The sequence below is a fragment of the Aquila chrysaetos genome, chromosome 1, assembly GCF_900496995.4.
Source record: "Aquila chrysaetos chrysaetos chromosome 1, bAquChr1.4, whole genome shotgun sequence".
Taxonomy (NCBI): Eukaryota; Metazoa; Chordata; class Aves; order Accipitriformes; family Accipitridae; genus Aquila; species Aquila chrysaetos.
Window position 1 is genome coordinate 12,958,140 of NC_044004.1, and position 27,580 is coordinate 12,985,719.

General features: G+C 37.5%; 1 protein-coding gene across 4 annotated transcripts in view; it reads right to left on the reverse strand.

Annotated features, from left to right (window-relative positions):
• The window catches only part of KIAA0232 (KIAA0232 ortholog), a 73,135-nt gene that overhangs the window by 23,158 nt on the left and 22,397 nt on the right, over positions 1 to 27,580 (reverse strand). For 3 of the 4 annotated variants that reach the window (XM_030028358.2, XM_030028185.2, XM_030028273.2), the window contains exon 3: positions 13,923 to 14,060. In XM_030028358.2, coding sequence (XP_029884218.1) covers positions 13,923 to 14,060 — 138 coding nt within the window. Of the gene's footprint in view, positions 1 to 13,922; positions 14,061 to 26,956; positions 27,023 to 27,580 lie in introns of all 4 variants that reach the window. The other variant, XM_030028441.1, reaches the window with a different exon arrangement.

The following is a 27,580-nucleotide window of genomic DNA, read 5'->3' on the forward strand; positions in this document are numbered from 1 at the left end:
ATAGATTCACTTCCTTAACTTAATTATAACACCATGTACAAAAAAACCCCCCAAAATTCCCCCAAACCAGCAACAATATGCTCACCATTACACCGAAGAAGTGAAAACTTTTGGAATCAAATGCTTCATTTCCTCCTGTACCATGAAACTAATACTTGAGTCAGCTGACAGACTGCACGCTGTCCTGCATAGCACACTGATGTAGTTAGCGCTAGCTTTAAAAAAAAAAAAAAAAAAAAGCAGGGGGGAAGCCACTGTGCAGAATGCCAAGTCTCTAGAGACCACTTGCTCAACCTCTTACTGCAGTATATAAAAACAAGCCGCAGGCTTAATGTAACAAATGCCTCAGCAATCATTTTGTGTATGACAGTGTTGCTCTCTAAACATGAGGTTTTGTTACTGTATTTTTTCATTGTTTAAGTTAATGCATTGTAGTTGCAGAAAACCCATTGCCACAAAGTAAGGCATTCCAGGCACTGGCTTGGTTCAATAGGACACAATCGGTTAACAAAATTAGGTGATCTGCCTGAACTGCTTTGCTTATGTTCAAATTTAAAGGCAGTCCCCAAACAGTACAAATACCAGAGTACCTTAAAAACATTTTTCAACATGGAAGTGCCTAATTATGATTGCTTTTGTAATTCCAACACAAAAGGCTTAAATCTCATGATTATCTATAAGATTATTTAAACCACTGACCCAAATTTCTACCAATCCTTTTCTCTCATTCAAACTACAAAGGGCAGCACATCATTTTTTTAATTCATATTTTTCATTTTGCGTAACAAAACTTCCTCCACAATAAAAACGCATTTTATTGTGTTCTCCTGTTTCCAACATATTTCTGTTTCCTTCCCCTGCTTTAATTTACATCCAGTTCCATCAAAAGTTGGTCTTTTGGGCTTTTCATCAGCTCGCTGAAGCAAGGGAAGGATTACATAAAGGATAGGTGTTATGTTACTGCCATAGGAGTGACCAGATAAATTAAGCTTCTGAACTCACCCAGCATGAACAAGAACAGTCAATCTTACTGCTGGAGTTACAGGACTCTAATAGCCAGTGTCTTCCTTACTCACCAACATGACTCCATTCAGAGCCAAATTAATGCAGTTCTGCATAATGAGGAATGAGAGCAATTAAAAAAAACCAAAAAGCTCTCACATTTTTACATAAATGTAAATGTATGTTTGTTGGGTAAAAATGTTTGTTGGGTTTTGGTTTTGTTTGTTAACACACATGCGCATATATATATATATATATATGTAATATCAAATCTTAAATCAAAGATCTTTTTAACATGCTCTACTTTGGAAATAGAGCAGTCAGAGATGACAAGTGCTAACTCATTAGCTTAAAGCAACCCAATCGCTTTTATACGTATGTTCACACCCCTGTATAGCTGCAGAAAATGTTCCCAGAAGATATTAAATCTATAAATTTAGTTACTTCTGAAATATTTTTATAAATTTAAAATAATCGGTTTAATTGTGAACCATGAAAACAAAACAATATTATGTACACCAATTCAAATCCACTAAAAAGTCTTGCCTATGTTAACAGTGGGCACTGACTTCTATGTTCTGAGAGTTTTTAGTAAGAAGCTGTGAAACATTAGCTCCTCTCAGATTCTTGACGAATCACTTTAATTCTTGTCGACATTCATCTCTGCTAGGAGATTACTTGTGAATGTTGCAAACAAGCACTGCACAGTCACCATCCAGGAGACTGAGCAAGTTTTTCCTGAATTTGATCACAAATGTTCATGCACCACTATTATTTCACATAGTTATTCTATGGAACTGAGGATAGCACTGGTCAGCAATTTTTTTCATTTTCACTGAGCTTTCACCCCTTGTTGTCACCCAGTAATGTCGTCTGGCTATGGCTCTCATACTTCCATACAAAAAATGCCATGCAAATGTATACTTTGTTCTGCAGATCTGTACATATGCAATAGCCAAAAATTCTGGACAAAAAAAGGAAAACAAGTTCTGATAGCCAATATTTAGCATGAGCTTTCCACATCTGATGTACCATAAATATATACACAGAAACTGAAAAATTCCATCAGATGAATACAACTCAAAGGGAAGGGTTGTTTTGGGGGGGGTTGTTTTCATTTGGGTTTGGGGGGGGTGGGTGTTTTTTTGCTTCTAGCCTAACATAAGTTAATAGCTTCCTCCAGAAGCTTTGAACTGTTTAGTGTAAATATTTACTAAATACAGCTTGTTACTTCAGGCCTGTAAGGTATGAAGAAAGTTCCTTGTTCCTCTTTAAGCTTTTTGAAACAACAGAAGCATTACACTTCATTTTACTTTAACAATTAAAATAATCACTCATTCGCTTTTAGTTTTTTAAGAGCTTTCTAGCTTACACTTTTAAAAGAAATCCTCATTTTGCTTTCCCAGACATACATAATTGTTTAGGTTGGAAAGGACTTCTGCAGATCATCTAGTCCAAACCCCTGCTGAAGCAGGATCAGCTAGAGCAGAATACAGATGCTCCTTTCACAGAATACAAGTTCAAACAATCTAGAAATTAAAGTAAATGAAAATATTCATAGTTTTGAATCATTCTTTTAACCGGTCACAGGACTCTCCAGACAGAGATGGTACTCTTAGTGTACCAGGACTGTTTTCTTGGCATGTAGCCTGTCACCAAGAGCAGGATTAGGTAGCTGTTCTATATGAATCAGCTGTTAAGCCACGTGAACTGAATAAGGCACAAAATGTGATTCATTGCAACCACACATCTATTTCTATATTTTGTAGGATGATGAGAGCTAGATAAAAGTCTAGGTTTTCATTTTCTAACATTGTAATACAGTATAAGTCATCTGATTACAAGTACTCTCAAAAGAGGTGCTCAAGAGACGGAAAAACTAAAAAAGCACTAAAAATAAAATAAATTTAAAAAAATCCCTAACCCCAAGATCACCACTACATAAATAAATGAATAAATAAATCAATCTACCAAAACAGCAGCCTCCCTGGGGTGTTAAATCCAGGTAGAGTTATGTCATGGTTTATAAGCACCACGCAGCTGCTCACTCACTCCCCCCCCCCACCCAGTGGGATGGGGGAGAAAATCGGGAAAAAGAAGCAAAACCCGCGGGTTGAGATAAGAACGGTTTAATAGAACAGAAAAGAAGAAACTAATAATGATAATGATAACACCAATAAAATGACAACAGCAATAATGAAAGGATTGGAATGTACAAATGATGCGCAGTGCAATTGCTCACCACCCACCGACCAGCACCCAGCTAGTCCCCCAGCTGCGATTCCCCACCCCCACTTCCCAGTTCCTATACTAGATGGGATGTCCCATGGTATGGAATACCCTGGTGGCCACTTTGGGTCAGCTGCCCTGGCTGTGTCCTGTGCCAACTTCTAGTGCCCCTCCAGCTTTCTCGCTGGCTGGGCATGAGAAGCTGAAAAATCCTTGACATTAGTCTAAACACTACTTAGCAACAACTGAAACCATCAGTGTTATCAACATTCTTCACATACTGAACTCAAAACATAGCACTGTACCAGCTGCTAGGAAGACAGTTAACTCTATCCCAGCTGAAAGTAGGACAAGTTAAAAGGAATAAAACAAGGTTCCAGTTTGCATTATGGGATTTTCCTCCAGCATAGTAAGGTTGATGACACTAAGAAACATTTAAGAGTATGTATTTGTACAACACTTTTTTGATCCTACAGTAGTGAGAACACAATTAAATCTTTATCTTTTCATTTTACTACATAATGATTTACAACAAAGACACTGGACCAGTCAGAAAAACAAATTCTATTTATTAACTTCTCATTTGGGGCTCATGAATACTTGATCTAAGTAATCTTCAATAGATGCGTGACCTTACAATATCGATTTCCAAGCAGATAAACTGACTTAACATCACAAAACCCCAAGCAATCTCAAGCAATACAAGAGCAATAGCTATCCAACAAGGAGATAAAAATATGTTCTTGCAACTCTCTTAGTCCTGTCTTCTGTATTAAAACAGCATTAGGAAAGATAAATCACATAACTAAGATCAGGCTCAGATTTCAGAGCTGTAATTCACCACTTCACACATTCTAAGACAGAGAGATAATAGCACATGTTATTTACCAATTCTAGATAAAAGAGGTCAACTACCAGCTCAAATTAACTTAAAATGAACACGCTATCCCTAAATGTAGGTTACTAGAGCAGCTAATCTGACTTCTGTTATTTAAAACTTAATTTTTGTAGCTCCCTCCCATAGCGGGCTACATTGAGATAAAAGTTATCTCAAGAAAGGATAATTCCTCTCTAGAAACTACTCTTCTTGATTATTATTCATTGCTTATAAACAAACATGCTGACTTCAAAGCCAGAAGAGACTTACTATCCTTGTAAGCAGTGCTGCTGTGAGACTGCACTTAATCACAGTACTTCAGCTTGCGGATACTGAAATGTTCTTATCTATATTATCAATGAAACGGGAGAAACTTCTGAAGTGTGTTCCCAGCAATTATGCAAAAGTTATTTTCTGCATAAAGTGAAATGCAGAGAGGACACTTGAAATTTCCTCAGTAGGTACTCTGCCATATTCATTGAAGTTTGCCTGTACCTATGGTAAGAATTCATAATGGACCACAATTCAAATCTTTGGTGAAAATTATTGTTCTATATTAAGGAAAATTATCATCTAATAACATTGTTCTGCAATGAAACACAAGGCATTATTCAGGAGAGCTCTGTAACCAACTTCTCTGGCATCTTCATGGCCATGCTTGTGTATCTGAAAGACTGTCCCACCTTCTCCCTCCAAGACATGCATATGCAAACTTTCTTTCTGTCCCAGACTTATCAGAGAAGCTGCTGTCGAGAAAATTGCCTTGCCCCATTTTGCTCCCATTATCATTGGGAGTACACACTAGGTGAAATAACTTTCAGTCATACCAAACACCTACTTTCAGTCTCCAAGACAAAATGATCTAAACTATGGGAGATACTTAAATACAAGAAATACAAGAGAAGCTTTAATTTACTTCTGCTGGCTTGATGTAAACCGAGAAACAAATGCCCCCCAAAATGCTACAAAGCAACTTCTGTGTAGGCTAAGCTCCCACAAAGAACTTTTCCAGTTCGATATATACTTTTTCTATATCAAGAAAACTCAATACAAAAATTGGAATAATTAAAACTTCTGTCAATTTCCATTAAAGTTATTATTATACTGAGGGTAGCAGCTTCAGCTTCACGTGTCTGACAAATCAGATATGCAGTACTATAAATATCTATTTAAATGCCAAAGTCATAAGGAAAAAGGAACTGGTTTATTGTAATTATTTTATTCTGTGATGGTTACCTTGGCAAGACAATTCACTTCAATTTTCTATATGGTATCTGAAGTTATAAAACACAGGCTAATATAGTCTGCCAAATTCAATACCACATAGCTTGCTTAGTAAATGAATGGAGAAAGAAGTAAAACTTTTGAAGCCACTGGATTTGATAATACAGAGCCAATACAAATTCTCTTAAACCAATACAAATTAAATTATCATAGAAAAACAATGACTGGTTGGAAACAATAAAACCCTATGGTGCCTTCTTACAGAAGAAGCTAAGTGACATCAGTCCTAGCTTGGTTATTTTTCAAAACATAAATCTCGTTTAAAATTCTTCTTAGCTCCTGAAAAATTTTAAAATCCTTTCCTAAATAATGCTGTGTGTTCTAGAAACAGCTAGTATATCCCCTTCCAGAATTCCAACTGGATACAACCCAGAAGAAAGATGATATTCACTGGTTTTGTGAAGTGTTTTGGCATTCCTGGAAAAAAATTCTGAACAATCATCCTCAGACATACAGAAATGCTTACTACTGAACTAGTCAGAATACATGCTTCAAGAAGCATTATGGTTGTTTTGGAACCTGATCTTCATTTTTTTGCTTTAATAAATTCAAACTTTTCAACAGCAACTTCAGCATTTCATCCTTCTGATTCATTAAGATGGCTTTTACACAACTCGCTTCATTCTTGTGCTGTCCTTTACATTAACAGTGTTCATCCTAGCACTTTGTTACTCTCCTTACAGGGCTTTTTGACTAATGTTTTTCACTTATTTTTAAAAATAAGTGAAAAGAATATCAGGCACTTTCCTTACACATCTCTTGTTCATGTTAATTCTAGTTATATGAAGATGCGTAAGTTAAAACACTTAACAAACCATCTAATGTTTGCTACCTGATTCCCTGGTACCCCAGCATAGTGGTCAGAGTGATTTACCTAATTAATATTGGCTTACATCAGAGGAGCAGAGAACAACAGAAATAAATCAGTGATTAAAATTAATTTTAAATAATCTAGTTAATCTGGCAACCCACATAAGAAGAAACATAGTCCCTGTGCTACAGGCTCCACAAGTCCTTTTACCTCAGTCCTTGCACATCACTATTGCAAAGTGCAAGACAGATCATGCAATAGTGCCTTGGTCTAACTGGCACACAGATACCATAATCTTTGGAGACTACAATAGTTGGCCAGAGTAACCCATCAATAAAAACATGCTCAGACATGGAATCATAACCAATTGATTAATTTGGCCTGATTAGAAATTTATTTCTTCAAATAAGGTTTATGTGTAGAACTGTAGTAACTACATGGAAAGTTTGACAGTTCTGCACTGAGAGTAAGAAAGATGACAAATGCTAAAAAAATTTCAACAGAATCTTATTTTAGACACCTCTCAAAATTGTGCTGAAAGCAAGGTACATTTGAGAATAAGATTATCTCTTCAAATTTTTAACACCACTGTTCACTAGAGCCACACTTGTTCCCCTCTAACTGCTCCCATATAGCACAGCTATCGAAGGGTCGTATTCCCCTCTCATAATTCAAGGCAAGCAAAGCCAATGCTCCAAGTAACAGCATGTCCACACCTGACTACATTTCAAAGAAATTACTGTTACAAAGTTTCATCAACTATGTCTCAGTGTTACCCCCAAGCAGTAACTTCCTAGAATGGTGGGATGGAAGGCACTGTTGTCTTTTGTCAAATACATTAGAGCAGTGCTCTTTCAAAATCCATTATGGAATCTATCAACCAAGACTAATTCTTACTTTAACATGTTGTATACTGTTTCACGTGGCAGTTAGTAGATTTTGAGAGCCTGGTTAGTTCAGAAATGGTCCACATTGCCTCAACCCCATTAGGACATGCCTTGCAAGATCAGCCGCATTAGACACCAGCACAGTGTGTCAGTATGTGCTGTGGAACAGCTTAGGTGAAGTGGCCATCTATAGGCAGAGAAGGAAAGAGTCTGGGAGATCTGGTTTCATCAGTGCAGAAAGCAAGATATATATGAAGTAGTCTCATTCTTAAAATGTCCTCATACAGTTCAGCAGAATAAAGACACTGATTGCTTTAACTGAAATTCTAGCACCATCTTGGGGTGGAATTTCACATGTAATACTACAAGGGTTCAGTGAATGAACTATATTACATAGAAACTGCAATAACACAGCTGAAAACCTGCTTACCCTATTGAGCAACACAACTTTTAGCAGAAAACTAGTCAGTTAAAATGTAATTATGCTTGGATTTATGACCAGTGGACAGGCAACATGAGTAATTTCAATATTATTACTAGGAAATATACTTACTGAAAAGTCTTACACATATCAGTCTCAACAAGTAACCTCTAATTCCCATCTTGCTCAGACAGTATCCACCTTGCAGAAATACAACACAGGTGAATTTCTAAACTCTTAAGTTTTAATAACCTTTTGAGTCTCAAAGATATTTTGTCTTGTTACTGGCAAGTTTCATTATTCGCATCCAAAATAATTTACAGACTTTCAGAATTAGGAGGCTTAAAAAAGAAAGAAAAGAAAAGGAAAAAAAAGCCTCTTGGAAACTAAACATGAACAAATTGACCTTCTCAATTTTAGGTGTACCACACAGGAATTAAAAAAACCACCAACAACAACAAACCTAACCAAAGAAGTCATTTAATGCTGACAGAAACAGCTGTTTTTACTTAAAATTTGAGGCAGCAATATCAGGATAAAATTTCTTATTTTCCTCAAAGGACTTTTACATAAATACTCCCCAGTCCTAAACAGTTGTTTTTTTTTTTAACCCAACATTTCATTAGAAGGGATACCCTTACTTTGCCAGTTAATTGCAAAACAATATTTTAAAATTTCTTCTACAATTCAGCAGGATAAGAATTAAGATAAAATCTCTACTCCAGGTCAGGAAGTATTGGGTTTGTGTGGCAAGGTTTTGGTAGCTGAGCGGGGTGGGGGCTACAGGGGTGGCTTCTGTGAGAAGCTGCTGGAAGCTTCCCCTGTGTCCAACAGAGCCAATGCCAACTGGCTCCAAGACAGACCCGACGCTGGCCAAGGCCAAGCCCATCAGCGACGGTGGTAGTGCCTCTGGGATAACAGATGTAAGAACAGAAAAAAAAGTTGCTGGGGCACAGAAACTGCAACCAAGAGAGGGGTGAGAACACGTGAGGGAACCAACCCTGCAGACGCCTAGGTCAGTGAAGAAGGAGGGGGAGGAGATGCTCCAGGCGCCGGAGCAGAGATTCCCCTGCAGCCCCTGGGGAAGACCATGGTGAGGCAGGCTGTCCCCCTGCAGCACAGGGAGGTCCACGGTGGAGCAGATATCCACGTGCAGCCCAGAAAGGAGGACCCACACCAGAGCAGGCAGGTGCCCGAAAGAGGCTGTGACCCTGTGGGAAGCCCATGCTGGAGCAGGCTCCTGGGAGGACCTGTGGCCCCGTGGAGAGAGGAGCCCACACTGGAGCAGGTTTTCTGGCAGGACTTGTGACCCCCATGGGGGACCCACGCTGGAGCAGTCTGTGCCTGAAGGACTGCAGCCCGTGGAAGGGACCCACGCTGGAACAGTTCGTGAAGAACTGCAGCCCGTGGGAAGGACCCATGTTGGAGAAGTTCATGGAGGACTGTCTCCCGTGGGAGGGACCCCACGCTGGAGCAAGGGAAGAGTGAGGAGTCCTGCCCCTGAGGAGGAAGGAATGGCAGAGACAACGTGTGATGAACTGACCCCAACCCCCATTCCCCGTCCCCCTGCGCCGCTGGGGGGAAAAGGTAGAGAAAATTGGGAGGGAAGCTGTGCCTGGGAAGAAGGGAGGTGTGGGGGGAAAGTGTTTTAAGATTCGGTTTTATTTCTCATTACCCTACTCTGATTTGATTGGTAACAAATTAAATTAGTTTTCCCCAAGTCGAGTCTGTTTTGCCCATGACAGTAGTTGGTGAATGATCTCTCCCTGTCCTCATCTCAACCCATGAGCTTTTCATTATATTTTCTCTCCCCTGTCCAGCTGAGGAGGGGGGAGTGATAGAGCAGCTTTGGTGGGCACCTGGCATCCAGCCAGGGTCAACACACCACAGGTCAATGTTAACAAGCTTTTTAAAATTTGAACAATTCTTCAGCACATCTTTGAACTGCTATTTATATTCCATTCAAGTGTTTTGGAAAAAATAAACTTTAGAACTGTGGTAAGAATAGCAACTGATTGCTACATTAAAGTACTTGTCTTAAAAGTTCTTCTCACCATCATTCTGTCTTCATTTTCTGGCAAGTTGTAATATACTTAGATTTTCTCTGCTTCTGACTGCATCAAGAGCATCTGCAGCCAAAGATTCATGTGAATACAGACAATTTGAGACACCAAAATGCTCGTCACACAAAAAATACTGTCCTCAGAACATACATACATACATTAACAATTTGCATTCTTACATATACCAGATAGTATCTGTCAAAATCAGGCCTCCTCTCAGAAAAGCACTTAGTCCACAACATGCTTTGCCACTGCAAGACACAGTGATGCAGAGTGGTCAAAAGACTGCAGCTTCTCTGACTTGTCATACTCCATAACTCAGGAAATGTTTTAGAAATAAGCACCAAACTGTAGGCTTTTTGAAGTCAAATGTTTGTTTTCTGCACCACAAAATTATAACTAGAATCTTGGATTTCTGTCAGACTAGTGTTTTACAGCATTACTCTTTTTCATAAGAGATAAAAAACTGAATTCAAACAAAACTAAGCTACCAAATAAAGTACTCCCTAAGAATGAATACTATGTAATTGAAAATCCACAAGAGACAAGATTTCAAAATATTTATTTCAACCATTAAATGAAGGACTGACAAAACAGTGTTTACTGTTATCAAGTCAATTTTCATCTAATCTATTTTATGACTTCCTCTCCCCATCAAGTATCTTTTTGAAATGATCACCCAGTTTTAGGGCCTTTGATTACTGGTAGGGGGGAGGAGGCAGACTGTCTGCAATTTCTCAACACATTACTGGTTTAAGTAATTAAACACCAAAATTATGGTACCTGGATCTCTGTCATTTTCTATGAGAGTTAGAACAGTTATTATTAACCCTCAACACCTTTTCATCCTCTGCACATTTCCCCCCTTAAAATAGATCAGGCTGCAGAGTCCTGAAGTTTTCATTTAATTGTCTCCCTATTTTGTTTTTTTTTTTTTTTTGCCTGTGTGAGTGTACACACGTGTGTATATATATTCTCTCTACAGACACACACAGGGTTAACATTCTAACCATTTCACTTCAATAAAATTTTATTTAAATATACTTAAATTTAAATACACTAAGACTTCTTTTGATTACTCCCAATAATGGAGCTACCTCAACCTTTCTTGCTTTGCTCCAATGCTAAGGTTGAAAGAAGAGGTTAGGCTGGCAAAGAAAGTGTTCCATATCCATGTGAGGATATTGGTATTTCTATATCCACCTACTTTGAAAAAAGGATCACAGAAGGATAGCAAAACTATAAGAAAGCTCCAGAACTGCCCATGTGTACTATTGCCAGACCCCTTGCAAGAAGAAAAAACTGTGAGAACAAAGCTACTAATTGACATATTTATGAAGTTCCTAGTGAACACATCTACCTATTTGACAAAAAAAACCCCAAACAAACAAACAAACAAAAACCCCAAAACTCCACAGGTAAACATTTCAGATGATTCAGAAAGCAATTTTAAAAAATTCAAGTGGTATTAGAAACAAAGTATTTATTTGTATCTCAATAGTTTTTATAAATGGTCCTCACACACACCACTAATCATCAATTTTGGCTACAGTTTACAGAGTATTTTTATCTTTTTGTGGAGATGAAATCATGAAGATTCCATGGAGCAGCTTGAATGCGTCAGCAGAAATAGTATTTTAACATTATGTTTCACAGTCCAAAAACTACTGATTATTCCCATCAGATTAGTGTACAAACATAAGTACAGAAACCAGCCAACATAGGAAATGTGTTTGAAAAGCAGAAGGAAAAGATACAAGTTACTTTAAAATATCACTAGCATCAAAAGCAGGATCACCCTTCCTCCCAACTTCAGCATAAAAAAAAAATAAATAAAACAAGTAATCTATATTTCTCTCTTATGCAATACACATGAAAAACCACCTACAGAACAGCTTTAAGTAACAACTTTTTTTTTTAAAGGTTTAAAGTTCCACCCTGTGTTTGAAAATACATTAAAAAAGATTATGACCTACAATTTCATTAGACAACAAATGTGCAAGCTTAATTGTTTGACCATGCAACAGAAGTCAAAACAGCCCTGAAATAACAGAAGTTATTAGGTTAATGTTGAACAATTAAAATCTGACTAGGTGGCAGGAGTCAAAGGAGGAAGTTACTTGTTCAATCTTTCAGATCACACATCTTTTTATTCTTTCAAAACTCTAGTTGAAGGGTTTCTTCCCTTCTTCTTCTGTTTTAGATTATACGAACTTTCAAGTGGAGGCAGACCAGGGATTATTAATAAATTTACCTCCTTCCTTTTTCTTTTCAACAAGATTTCTCTATATAATTGTATTGGGTCTGGCTGAGATGGAGTTAATAGTCCCCATAGCAGCCTTCATAGAACTGTGTTCTGCATTAGTAGCTAGAGAGGTGTTGATAACACACCAGTGTTTTGGCTACTGCTGAGCAGCGCTGGCACAGCATCAAGGCTGTCTCCCCAACATTTTTGCCCCCTCCCTCAATGGCAGGCTGGGGCAGGGCAAGATCTTGGGAGGGGACATAACCAGGACAGCTGACCTAAACTAACCAAACAGATATTCCATACCATATGACGTCAGCCCAGATATAAAAGCTAAGTAAAGGGAGGCGGAAGGGAAGGCATTTTTTGTCTTCCGGAGCAACCACCACGCGTACTGAAGCCCTGCTTCCCAGGAAGTGGCCAGACATCGCCTGCTGATGGGAAGTAGAGAATAATATCATTTGTTTTTCTTTGCTTTCGCGCGCGACCTTTGCTTTCATTTTATTAAACTGTCCTTATCTTGACCCACGAGCCTTTTGTTATATTTTCTCCCCCCTGTCCAGCTAAGAAGGGGGAGTGATAGAGCGGCTTTGGTGGGCACCTGGCACCCAGCCAGGGTCAACCCACCACAATAATATAAATTTAGCTCTAAGTGATGCTCCTTGATTTTCTGCTTTGTGAAGATGCATCAAGAGAGTAATTTCTAAAGCTAAAAAAAAAAATCAATCATCAGTAGTCCTGTGGTCTATGTATGAGACTACTACTTCTTGTTGTTCATGTGTATACAAAGATAGTCATATCCTCAAGAAAGACATTACTTCTTGCAATTATTTCTTCTTACTTGCTCTATATTTTAAATTAACTTTTATGGTAGTCAGAGTGCTGACCTCAATATTCTGTAACTATGAGAGCAGAGCAAATTACCAACAAAATTATATTTTGCATCACTTCATTAGGATAAGTAATGGGAAAATGGGAGTTCAGAAATCTCCCAATTAGTCAATTAGCACTTTAGTAACCAAACAAATGCTCAAGTAGCTTCACAAACAGTAAACCAGTATATGATGGCAATGCTGCTGAAGGTGGTGGTGGTGGGAATAACCACACAAATCAACCCCACTTCCTTCATTGTTCTTGGCCACATACCTTCCCCACTCTTGCTGGCACAAGTAACTGTGCTACAAATCTGACCAGGAAACCTCTCTGGGTTAACATTTCCTCCACCCAAACCAGGTCAATCTCCAGAAACTGATTCACTTTCCCAATCCAGTTCTCCACACAACCACACAAATGCTTGCGCAAGCACAAACTGTGACCAGGTAGCTGTATGGAGCAGTAACGCAACCAGGCTGCATAGGCGGGGTAGAGTTTCTTCTTACAGGTCAGAGTATTTGTAGTTCTGTAAACTAAAACATAGACTTTGTCATTTCTGCTGTCTGAAAAATCTCCCTGGAGAGCTTTCATTGACCTGTGCTACAGATTATTTTTGCTTTTTAAACATTTCTTTCGATGGTCTCTCCCTTTCTCCACTTTTCCATTGAGCTACATGGTATCTGCTGCCTCTGGTATCTTCATTCAACCTGTTGCCTTCACCTCTCCTCACCTTCTCCAGTCAGTGCACTTCAACTCCACTTCCACTCAATGATGTAATCTGGAAAGTGAACATTTGCTACTATACATTGCAGTTTATTTAGCAATTCTGGATTACACATACAGCATGCACAAAACAAGATGGCTTTCTGCCCAAATATTCTATTCCTTGCTGCTCACACACAACACAAAGTAAGTTTAGAATTTTAAGAAATACCTTTATGCAAAGCTTTGTGGTAATTTCAACACAAACTGGTGCATTGCAACTCTCCCTGACAAGAATAGGTGAGGGCTTACAGAAAGGAAAGCATGACACTACAGAATCTTTTGTGAAATCCTGCTGCCATACACGTTTCATAATTTCCTAAAGAAAAATGAAGAACTCTCCGAGAACTCTCGTCGAACTTGCATTTTGAGAAGCCACAAATTAAAAGATGAGCATCACAAGCTAAATATATCTAACACAAAGAAGGGCATAAAGTCTTAAGAATCTATTGAATAGTCCAAACTTACTTCATCAGAAGCAGAGCGAAGACACTGGACAGCAGCCTGTTTTTTCATTTCCTCTAGTGTTAGATCAGAGCACTTTTTCTTACTCTTTCCCCATTTCTTGTAAGCTCCCTTTTCCCAGCCCAGGAAGATGTCATTCTCCTAAAATCAAAATAAAGAAATTACATTACTTAAAATACATGAATATCTCAGTACTATAGCAGAACAGGAGTACAAATAACATACTGTTCAAAATAAAAACCACCTCATCCTATCTACTAAAAACTACTTTTTGCCAAATTAAAGATAAGTTTCATTCCAGAAAACTTGCACTTACTATTCAGAAAAGCACACATATTTTTCACAGGACACGGAGGCTACTCACACTTCATGGCAATATTTTCCAATTGCAAAGCATATACATAATGATCATTTTATGGCCAACTTATGGTTGAATGTATTACTGTAATTTACACAAAATATGTTAGAGAGTTTCACTGATCTCTGAAATAATAAGGATGAAAAGCAAGTAGCTCAGAGTTAGGATCAAACTTAAGAGAAAGCTAAACAAGCCAAAAGAAGAAAATGCAACATTAGATCCCAAAGCCTTCAACTCAGTCTCACAATGAACATCATTAAGACTAGAGATAGCAGTGCCTATCTTAAAATGAGCCTGAACTAATTTCAGAAGAAAATTAAACATGGGGCCGGGGGTTTCCCATACATGTGAGAACATTTAATTAAGAACAATAAAATCAAAGAATGCTACTGTATTATATGTAATCATCTGAAGATATGTAGTATCCATTTTATATCGCTTTTCAGAATTTACAAGATTTATTATCAGACTTGCGTATTCTTCACTGTCCGTTCACATATATACACAATTTCCCATATTAATCTCATCAAAGAGATATTTTGGCTACCAGGAAAATAATCTTTAACGTCTTTTAATGTACACTGGTCTAAATCATCTTCTTCAGAGAGATCCACAAACACCTGATGCTTTTCAACATACCTGTTCCAACCTTTTCAACATATCTGTTATTACTGCTAATGAAGTCCCGGCTAAGGCCTACCCTCATTTAAAACAACTCCCAATTCCCCATGGCTTCAAAATGAAGTAAAATCAAGCTGTCAGTGAAACTAGTTGTCTCTGTGCAAAGAATAAGATGGGGAAAAAAGGGGGTGGAGAGAGACCAATCACCTTCAGAAGCAGCCATTGAAATGGCTGCCGTTCATGATTTTACATGACCAAGTCCTTCAGGAAAGAGTAGAACAATTTGTTGAATTTATTTCTTAAAGTCTTATTTGATCACCAAAAACTGGAGAAATGGCTCTAGTTCTGAAAGAACAAAAAGCTACCAGTCACTCTTTTTTTCCTTATACTTGTGCAAGATGCCAGTGATTCATTTAAAACAAGAAATTTGAACAGGCTACTGTTCTTAGAAGGAGTAACAGAAATATGTAATAGGAAAAAAAAAAAGAAAAAATAAAATCTCAGAAAACAGGTTCAATAGAATGTGCACACGTACACTCCATTGTTTAAAAATAAATTTATAAGTCTTTTCCAAAATTGTAGTTTATATATTTTTTTATACACAATGAGGCTGTGGAGCACTCAAAATTCTTCCCAATATTCACTTGAAAGTATACGAACTGATGAGACCCACCTGCGTCTACCAGCTTCCAAAGCCTGTCCTGCTCATCCACATGGGCACAATTACAAATGAAAAAATACATACCCACTTGCAACACATTACTCAAAATGAAAATCCAGGCACACCAGCAAATGTGCACTGGGTTAACTTAATTTATTCTGATTTTAGATGGAAAGCTGATTAAGGCAACATCTACACTAGGAAAACATTGCCAAAACACTATATATTAAAGTATTTTGTTTTATCTACACCAACAAAGCTTTGCTTTGTACTAGTACATTAAAGCTAACCTCCGCAAGAGTAGCTTTACTAGCTGTATACGCTAGCAGTCTGTCAACAGAGCAGTAAGAACCTTCATGCTTACAGAAATTTATAAAGCATTTCATTCAGTTCTCCACATACATAATTTGAAAGGTATCTGACACTCGTCCACAAACTTTGACACTTTTCAATTTTTAAAAATTTAATCCTTGCAACAAATACCCATTTTTAAATGGGGTAAGGGAGGCCAAGTGGTATTCTCCTTCAGGCCCCCCACCACAGAGGTGCGTGTATCACAGTCTCATCCCTCCTTCCAGAGCAAACACATTGTTCATGCACTCTGCAAACAACACGGCTCATCTTGTAGGATGCAGCAGTTGAGGACAGAGCTCCAGTAGAATCCTCTCCTCCTTTCTAGCTCTTTATACAATACACAGAAAATTTGTTTCTGAACATATAGCTGCATGTATCACAGTCTCATCCCTCCTTCCAGAGTAAACACATTGTTCATGCACTCTGCGAACAACACGGCTCATCTTGTAGGATGCAGCAGTTGAGGACAGAGCTCCAGTAGAATCCTCTCCTCCTTTCTAGCTCTTTATACAATACACAGAAAATTTGTTTCTGAACATATAGTTTTCAGTCACACCTGGCTGCCAGTGCTTCATGCCACCATTTTAGGTTTTATAGGAAAAAGCCTGAACTTGAGTTTTTGAATTTTTTTTCCTGGACAAACTTGCTGGTTTTTTAGCCTCAGATTTTAAAAGATTAGCAAACACCATGGATTACAGCTATGCCACATAAAATTTTGAAGTTTAAAATCTTCATGTAAACTTCAATATTTATCAGGACTATATATGAATTTGATATAGTCTAAATTTATTGAGGACCTTGCACTTTCTGCATACAAATCAAACACCACAGCCATAAAGCACTATAGAACAGTGAAGAAAAAAAATCCTTACATGTAATTCTTGTGTTATAATCTATCAGAATGACTCTAAATCAATTTAAAAAAAAAAAAAAAAAAAAGAAAAGCAGCATTACAGTGGAACGGCTAAGAAACAAGACAATGTCACATACCCTAGAGAGTGAGTTTGTAGAACTTGAGGTGTTACACAGAAACCAAGTGGAATTCTGCTTTTATGATGACTAAATTGATTAAAAAAAAAAAAAAAAAAAAGACAATCCAGTAGTTTCAAATGGTTTAAATTAATCTCTTGCTTTTTTCCCTGCCTTTTTTTTTTTTTTTTTCCCCTCTTTTGTCTCCACTGGTCAGAAGCCCATCAGTAGGTTTACTTCTTAGACTGGAAAATATTAAGCCCATGACAAACAGGAAAGAAAGCCGTTCAACAAAACATTCTGTATGCACGAAGGCAAATAAACTAGCTACTTCACATGGAAAGAATCACTAAGGACTTCTGTTCTCTTCAGCTACTAGATGCCTTTGTTTACCTTGGTTTCCTAACAGAAGTAGAGATTCTATTATAATGCTTGTTTTAATGCAAGAGCTCTACCATAAGCTTAGAATTTTCACAATTCTGTTTAGTGGTCGCTGAATATTTCCTAACAGCAATGCCACCCCAAACTTAGAGATTTAAAAAGCATGCATACACACAGAAGAAAAACTGAAATTTGGCTTACAAGATTCTAATACTTAAAACAGACTACCACTACTTAAATTTTTAAGGGACAACCACCCAATATTAAATATCAACAGTAAGCCGGGGCCATCTGGATATTGGAAAAATTCAAGTTTGAATATCTAAACTGTTATTTAAACATATATTCTTCAGAGTCCTACTGTACCTATCTACTACACTACTAGATAATCTCATATTAGAGATTTCTAATTGTAAAGACAGTGAAAGTGCGAAGTTTCATGACAAGAATAACTTAAGAACCATAACTGTGGCTAAAGAAATTTTGAAGTATCTGTATTCTTTATGCTAATGCTGCCTCAAGAAATCCAGTATTTGCAGTGTTTAATTCAATCCTGAATTAATGTACAGGTGCAAATTCTAGAAAAAGATTTCTAAATTGGTTCTCCTGCTCAACTACGCAAAAGCAGGAATTCCACTGCTTCCCTCCACACTACCAAGAAATTGGAGAAGCAAAAGAAAAGCAAGTCTGGTAGTGATTCTTACTTTTGTTAGAAAGATAATAGAGAAATATCTATTACCAGTAAGAGAACAGATGTGATGCCTTGTGATAAGATTGAAAATTGTTCTGAAGTTCATAGTCTATATAAACAAAAAATCAGTGTTAAAACATACTTCAAGAATCTGCCAGGAACTACCCGTATTTCATAAAAGCTGGAGTCAAGTTCACTGATGCAGAAACACTAGATGACTCAAGGTCCCAGTTTCTGTTCAGGTAAGTGAACAGGCTTAAATTTTGCCTTATCAGCAGAATACACAGGAAAGAAATCAGATCAACAAACTCCCCAAATGGGGAAATCCATGTTTTTAAAAAATCAGACTTTTTTTCTTCAAGTAAGTTCAGGGAAACTGATTCCCTAAGATTCTCCCTGTGTAAATGCACTACAGATTTAATTAGATACACACTAAGATGATGAACAAATACAGCGTATATTAAGTTTTCAGATAATGTATTGAACAGCCTTAATTATCTATGTGGTCAACATTTCTATTTCAAATTATATACAAGAGACTTTAGGGCAAGAATTTCCATTCTCTTAGAGCAGAGAATAAAATACTGAGTTAAAAAAAAAGTCCGAATCAGTGAATTTTGAAGAACTCCTCTTTTTTGAGTGTTTTAATTTCAGCACAAACCAGTTGCTAATCAGGCATATTACCAGCTTGGTGTTTCTTGCTCTCATAGAAGTTATTGCTGGCCAGCCAAAATGTGCTGCTTCAACAAGCAAGTTCTAGTAACAACAAGTTCTTACAAAAAAATTAAGCAGCATTCAATATCATAATTTCTCAAATACAAAATAATCACACACGCAGAGTCTCTCCCTTTAAGGATCCAACTCAAAGAATACCATCAAAATAAGTAACCTAAACATCCAGACAAGATCATCTAATGTGAAAAAGAATTCCCAAAATTGTTACGGTATGCAAGCAGAGTCCTGCAAGACTAACATGTGAACAATCTTTCCTTCTTATAATTCTCAGTTAACAGATTAAGATATATCTCCAAGGAAGGGGAAAAAAATTACCCACAGTTTTTTTAAAAGGGGCAAACATTTGCCAAAGACTCAGTAGAACAGTTGATCTGTATTTTTGCCATGAACAGTTTGGAGTTGTATGTCTACTGAATGTCTGCCCAGTTCTGTCCAGCGTAGTACATAACGATTAAGTTTTGTCTGCTTGTTCTAAAATGGGGCATTAGTATGCAGACTCCTCTACTAAGCTGTATGAGAAACCTTTCTTACAAAACTTTTTAAAAGATGCTCAAATGCAATTAAAATAGATCATCAAATTACTGGACAGGCCAAAGGGAAAAAGAGAATGAATGCTTATATGGACAGAGTGAACAGTGAATGCATATGCTGTCATTCCTTATAAAGAAGCTAAAAACCAGGAAAAGACAGATCACCCAAACCAAATGCTATACTGTGGTCACGGATTGTACAAGATGCCACAAACCCCAAAATGTTTTGATGGAACTACAGAATTTGCAGACCTTTACTCTGCCTATGAGACAGAACAGTCTCAACTCAAGCCAGCAGCATTCTCCAAAGGCATTCACATTCTCCTCTCCACAAACACACACAAAATATTTCCTGAATGTCAATATGCAGTCCACAAAATTTCCCTACTAAAGTCTATCATCAGTACAACTTAAGTCAGTGACGGCTATCAAGGTTTGTAGTGAATAAATGAAAACAAAGACTACATAATCTGGCATAATGAAAACCCAGGTAGTCCAGCAGTCCTGGTCTCTTCTGGCAACAACAGTTTTTACAGCACTGATGTTTAATTAAATGCAGTGTTCACGTAGACAGGTACGAACCATTGTGCTCTGCAAGAAAGCTGTTCCAAAAACTTACTCAAAGAACTCCAAAAAACAACTCTTGAGATGTTTGGACAGGCAGGGAACGGAAGAAAATAGCCATAATTTATATCCAAAATGGAATAGGTCCTTACTACCTCTAGGAGGATCTCATAGTGGAGAATTTGGGGAAAACTGCAACAGATCACACATGTATTTCACCTTTAAGATTATTCAAGAACTAGACTGTATAAATAATTTAAGTGATCTTCCCTGAAAAAATACTTCCCCTAAACTGAGATTCAAGAAAAACTCTCATAGATTGCTTAAAGCCACTGGGACATATACCTTTTCATAATGGCTTCTGCGAAAATTTTTGAGACATTGCATCTCATTATAATTAATGAGAAAGGTCTATAATGGGCGAGGATCAGCTCAGACATTCCTCATAGGCTGCCTCAGACTGAGACAAAGATAGTGAGATAATACATATGCAAGACAATTCAGAATAAAACACAAGAACGGTGGCACAAGCTCAGCTTATATTCTCCAAAAGACATGCAACAAGAGGTTCAACAGACAAACAGCAGATAAGGACACTGTCAGAGAGCAGCACAAGTTTTCTCCATGTCAAAAGCCATGCTACAACGGAATGGAGAAGACCGGAAAACATTCTTTAATGTTAGATAATTACTCCAAATCCAGATATTACCAGAGAACTCTACCTATCAAAACCAATCAATCCAAGTATAAAATCCTGTAATTCGAGTTTCTGTCAATTATAAACTCTTGCTTATAATGCTACCAACTCGAAAGGGCAGTCTATGTGTTGTTCACTAATTAGAAGCTACTCTAGGCTGAAACCAAGCAGAAGAAATTTGATCACACCTACTCCAAAGAGCGAGAGAACATGCAAATGCTGCATCTGTTGAAATCCTATGTTTGTTGAACAGGCTGCCTTTAGAGTTTTCCCATTAAAGTAAAAGCAGAAAAGAAGAAAATTTAGCAAGGCTATAGCTACAGCTACAAAGACACAATTTTACTTGCACGTCTTACCTACCTGGCAGAAAAGAAAGCCAAGAACTCAACAGAAACTGCCACTACAGAGTGCAGATACCTGAAAGGGACATGTTATGACTGGAGAAGTTATTCCACAGAATTTATGGTAGCTGTCTTGGACTTAGGGATAAAGCTGTGTGGCAAGCATCACAGACCACTGTAACCATCTGATTTCAGAGAATATAGGCAGTGCATACCTATGCTTGGAGACATGTGCTGAGTGTACTGTCACACAATGGTCTACTGTACAAAGAACACCAAGGAGGTATCTCAGCTAGCCCCAGAATCCAAAACAATACAATTACATCAGCACAGAGATGGCCGCAAATAAATCCCGACTCTTAGGAGGACTAACCAGCTTGGCACTTGAGCTTATATCTCTGCTTTGCATTATGTAAGCCTTTGTGAGAATACATCAGTAGTCATAACAATAAAAAAGTGATTCTGTTATTCTTTTTGCATGACTTTTAGATGGATGCTATTTAGAAAGTCACAGAAGGCAATACAGTACTGTTTTATAAGATAGGTTTGATTACTAAGAGCAGAAGCTAATGATAACATTTTAACTATATTACACGGATGTGCCTACTTCAATAGGATAGTACATAAGACAGGCACCGCAGACCCTACGTAAGTTTAATGTCCTGAAAGTTATGATTCACATATTGGAACAAACATGTTTGCAAAGGAATCGGCATTTCAACATAATCACTCACATCAGTACAAAGGCAGAAGACAGTTTAAAAGAAAAACTTTCTCAGATAACCACAGTCTTTAAGAATAAATGCTTTTCTTTTGCACTAACATATCAGCTGAAGCTGACTACCCTGAAACCTGTATGGTTTGCATAAATACAATGACCCTGAGAGCCTACTGCTGAGCTCCAATCCCTGCCACCATAATTCCTATCCCTGAAATGGAATAAAGAATATAAATGCCTAGTCCATGATACTCCAAATCTACCTGACATCTAACAGTCACCAAGACAGAAATACAGAACAGAGCAGTCCTAATTAACAAGTCAAATGCCAACTACAAATTAATAATTTTTTAAAAAAGAAAAGAAAAAAGAGTAAGTCCCCCAGAGACACTGCACCAGTGAGAACTTGAGTTGCATTGGTCAGAACTGTTACATAAGCTTTGGCTGGTGTCCTGGTTTCAGCTGGGACAGAGTTAATTTTCTTTCTAGTAGCTGGTACAGTGTTGTCTTGGGTTCACTATGAGAAGAATGTTGATAACACACTGATGTTTTCAGTTGTTGCTAAATTGTGTTCAGACTAAGTCAAGGATTTTTCAGCTTCTCATGCCCAGCCAGCAAGAAGGCTGGAGGGGCACAAGAAGACAGGAGGGGATACAGCCAGGGCAGCTGATGCAAACTGGCCAAAGTAATATTCCATACCATGTAGTATCATGCCCAGTATATAAACTGGGGGGAGTTGGCCAGGGTGGAGGGGGATTGCTGCTCGGGAGCTAACTGGGCATCAGTCAGCAAGTGGTGAGCAATTGCATTATGCATCACTTGTTTTGTATATTCCAATTCTTTATTATTATTATTATTATTATTATTATTATTATTATTATTTTACTATTGTTATTATCATTATTATTATTTTCTTCCTTTCTGTTCTATTAAACTGTTCTTATCTCAACACAGGAGTTTTACTTTTTTTTCCCCATCCCACTGGGTGGGGGGGAAGTGCGTTGAGTGACTGCATGGTGCTTAGTTGATGGCTGGGGTTAAACCACAACAGCTGGAAGCTCTTGTAGTGACAGCACTTGCAAAGGAACGCAACTGAAATGACTTAAGCACCTGCAAACAACCATAGGTGCAGCTGTTCTTCACAAGCCTATCTACAGGTGCTTTCACAGGACAAAGCCTATTGCGCTGGGGGACTAAGACCGAAAACAAGAGGCCCTACCCTGCTGCACACACAGCAGTTCAGAGAGAATATCTGGGAGTTTTCTGAGGCACATGCCTTTACAGTAAAGCCATTTCAGTCATCTTCCACTGCTTAACTGAAGAGGAATCCCCCCCCCCCCCCCCATTTTTCTCACCAAGTTAATATTGTATACAAAAGATTTATTTTCCAAAGTTTAAAGGAAGCACAGCTAAGTTTTCCTCTGTGAACTTAACTTAGTTGTCTGAGCTTTTACAAAACATAAACTATTTTCTATTAATAAATAAGCTTTATGGGCATATTAACTTGAGGCTATAGTACTGTTTCCTAAATATGATAAACCTACTCTTTCTTCAGTTTACATATTCATGTATGAGAAAAAGAGGGGTTTTATTCCGTACCCTGCAAACACATACACATTTGAATACTCTAAGGACTTCAAATTAATCCTATAAAAAAGTACAGGCAGAAGTCTTGGTCTCACAGTTCCCTTTCCTACCTAACTATTCTTTTCTTCATTCACAAATTTCCACAACTTGAATTTTACGTACTTAGTTTGGGTAATGATTAAAAAACTAACATCAGAATATTTTCAAAATTGCTCCAATGGGAATGCTGCACAGCTTAATAAGCAGTAACACAAATAAAAACTAAACTGGAAATGTTCTGCATTCAAGAAATTTACTTCTACATGTTGCTGGTGAATTCTGGAACTTAATTTCGCTTGTGTGCAGCAGTCACATGGCACTACTCTACTGTAACTGAACTATGCATATTTTAATGCATTTAAAAAAAATGGGTTTGAATGACCCACAGTTATTTCTTAGGGATGATAGAAGAGCAGGTGTACTTACATGAGAACCTGCATTGTCATCTTTTGTTAATCTGGCTGGTATGCCTATTTAACATTTAACACAGGTTAGTGTAGTACAGAGGACCAAATCCTTATTTCTCCTCCTATCTTTAGATTATGGATGAGATTTTCACTTCAAAACAAACACAACAAAACACATCCTCTTCCCCCTAAAATATACATGTGAAAAACTAAATATCTATTACTAGAATATAAATCTAGACATCAGGTCCCTCTACTGGGTTAACTTGGGATGGCAGGGAGAACAAACGCCCCACATTTGACTGTATCTTGGAACGGCACAGGTGCATCACAGGTGCTGTCAGCAAAGTGTCCCACGTCACCAGCCCACGCTAGCCAAATGCAGAAGAGTTGGCAATGATACCCCCATCCCAGTTCAGAGTGAAAGGCCAAAAGCATTTGCAGAGATAAAACCACACAGGAAAGACCTAAAATTTATCATATATGGGCTGAGGCCTCTTTTCCACTGCTCTGTTCTTCTCTTAATACAAAAAAAGAAAACTACATTTTGGACTTTAAATATGTATGTGCTAATGATGAAAAAGCAAGAATAAAAACTACGATCAGCAGAAGTGTAGCTATCATTCTGAAGACTTTTCCTAACCCTCCATATATAAGATTACCCGAATGGAACTACTTCAAATCAGTCTACAAATAATCAGTCTTCCAGAATGAAACCCTCCCTCTTACAGACTGAAAAATCAAAAGGAAAAATCTCATGCTGGTCACAGAAGAACACAGTTTGCAGTACAATAGCTACTTAATTCTGAGAGTTAGGAAAATATCTTTTAAAAAACCCACTTTTTTAGGATTTTTACTTTTGAGGGTCAGAAAAAAATGTCAACTTCCAAAAATGAGTTGAAAGTAGATCAAAAGCAACAGAAGACACTTGATATGGAAAGTATGCATAACAAATGCATTTAGACCTTCATGCTGCATGACCAAAGGCTTACAAACAAAGCCTTTATCTCACAGAGTGTCTAGCTGTTGGGTTTGGGTTTTGTTTTTTTTTTTAATAAAGGCTCTATCTCTTCAAAAGGGAGAACAGTCTGCAGGCAAAAAAACCATGAACTTGTTATATTCAGAAACAGCTACGCTTACAAATAGTATATAAATGATACAATACAGAACACTGATTTTAATACTGTACAAATAAAGATCAATGAAATAATGTTTCACACAAAATATATTTTAAGGCTATGCCTTCCGCTTCACACAGATTATACTATCTTAATGCAATATTTACTGTATCACAAACTGGTTTGAAAACACATGTATCTACAAATGTACTTTTAATTAGCATTTAAATAACAATCAGAAATCTTAAAAGCACCTAGTTGGTTTAACATTAGGAAACTAAGAACAAGGCATTCTGATAAAAACCAATCTAGTCTGAAGTCAAATGACTGTCTCACAATGTTCAGATCTCCCCCAACAGCAATTCTGCGGGTCCCCAAAAGTTAAAGATTTGTCAGTAATTTCATGGGTTCTTCTCCTTAATTTATCTTTTATTCCAAAATAAGAAAAAATCAGTAATAAAATGCAAATTATGAAAGCAAATATACTTAACAGAAACATTCTGCACTTTAGTTACCATCACACAGTCTTCAAATCCATACTGATTTTATGAAGTTTTCCTTAACAGACCAAAACCATCTAAAAGGTCATCTACCTCAGAACAAAATAGTGCTTTCAAAACTTTTTGAACAGAGACCATTGATAGGCCTCAAATCTTAAAAAACCAAAACAAACAAAAAAACCCTAACACACCTAAATAATGAATATATGTTATAAAACACGGTTCAACAGATTCCTGTAGTAATTTTGACCATTAGACATCTAATTTATGTGTAAATCAATTTGAGAATCGTGTTGTCTAGAAAGTTTGTAAGCAAGAAACATCTTTGTTTCTAGGAGGAAAAAAAAAAAAAAAAAAAAAAAAAAGGCAAATCTACCACTGAAGTCCTTATTTGTCTTCTGCTATCACAGACCTAAACTAACTAGCCACCAAAACTCAAACCCAAACTAATTCTATGAACATCCTGCTGTGTCACAGTAATCAAGGAAAATGTGCAAACCCAATTCATATTGTCTTTGTATTCTCTCCTCCATCAGTCAACGCTGGGGAAAAAATCCCAAAGAGCCTCCTTCCTTCCACCCTCTTAAACCCTCCCACCAGCAATATCATTGCCGCAAAAAAGAAGGGGGGGGGGGGGGTGGTGATGTAAAAAAAAATTAAAAAAATGAAAAAAGTGCACACACTAAGAATGAAGGATTGCTTAAGAACTTTTACATCTTAAGCTTTTAGACTCATTTCCAAAAGTAGCAAGTATGGCTTGAATAAGAATTGTGCTATAAATGCCAAAGATAAGTTCACTTCAGTACTTGAGTATTTTTTAAAAAACATTTAAAGCGTGTATATTTCAGAGGTATTACAGTAATTCTTGACAGGTATGTATAACATATGCATAACCATAGCAGCTCTGGAAGATCTTGGTACCAGAGTGCAATTTACCATAAACAAGATTCTTTTCTTGAAAGCTCTCTAGGACTTTGAAACACAGCTGGGCAAAACATACCTGCTTATCAATTTTCCCAATATTTTAACAGATATTTCAATGAGTCATCAATAAAAACTGCAAACATTCCAGTAAAATTTGGTTGCAGTGTATTAGGGTTTTACTTTCATCTATGTTTTCTGTACTGTGCCTCCCTCCACAGCTCCCCCCACAAGTACTTGCAAAAAGCCCCTATCAACTCTCTGAAAACTCATGACTTACTGATCTATCATTTTGTGATATTGAGTCTGACTCCATATAATGACACCCAACAGAGACCACTCTAATTGGGCAAGGCATAGAATTAACAGTAATAATAAAAGCAAAAAAACCAAACCCCAAACAACCAAAAACTCAACTCAAAAAAAACCCAAACCAAACAAAAACAAAACAAAGAAGAAAAAAACCAACCACCCCACACACCAAACCCTTAAACACATTTTATCTTCTATCTACATATCAAACTACCTCTCTGTACAGAGACAGATAGTATTGGAGGAAGAGAGGTCAAGTGACCCAAGCCACAGAAGTCTGCAGCAGAATCAAGACCAGAAACCACATATTATATATTACTAACAAACCAAAGGGAACATGCCTGCTCATTCTCAAAAATAACCCTGAAGACCTAGTCAATTAAGACCCACATATTCTTTTGAAATACTTATTTTAAATGTAAGCAGAAGTGACTGATAACACACTAACACTGATATCTTAAATAGCTGGGTATGCCTAGTAAGGTTGGGGATTTTTTTCATACATTTTTTATTTTAAATCTTTCTGTACTTACCTGACAGAATCTCAGTCCAGGACTTCAGAGTCCCATTTCCCTGCTACAGTTGATGACACCAGAATACTATAAAGAAAGCATGGAAGGAGGCTCCCTGAAGCGACTAAAACAGTGCTAATGATGTCACCAACATTGTGAGGTGGAAAGATCTTAACGACCATCTTAACTTCAGTTTGTAACATTTCTAATGAAGATGATTTATACCGTATCCATAAGATTAAGACTTCCTAAATTGTTCCTCTTTACCACCTGCCCACCTGTGCACCCCACCCCACCCCCCAAAAAACACATTGCAATGGATTGTTCATATGTGTAATCCCATTTTGGGTGTTCAGAGACCACACATTCCTTCTAACCTGTTCGAAACAGAAGCGATTGCTGTATTTTGTGGAAGAAGTGATGGCTAATCACTCCCCACAGAAACAGAGTTCTAGAAGCGAAGAATCATAGAATCATAAAACAGCCCAGGTTGGAAGGGACCTCAAAAGATCACGTGGTCCCCCCTTTCGAGGGAAAGGGAGCCTAGATAGATTTTCAAGCACCCTGTCCTACTGCATCTTGAAAACCTCCAGCAAGAGGGGCTCCATCACATTCCTGAGGAGGTTGTTCCAGTGAATGATTGTT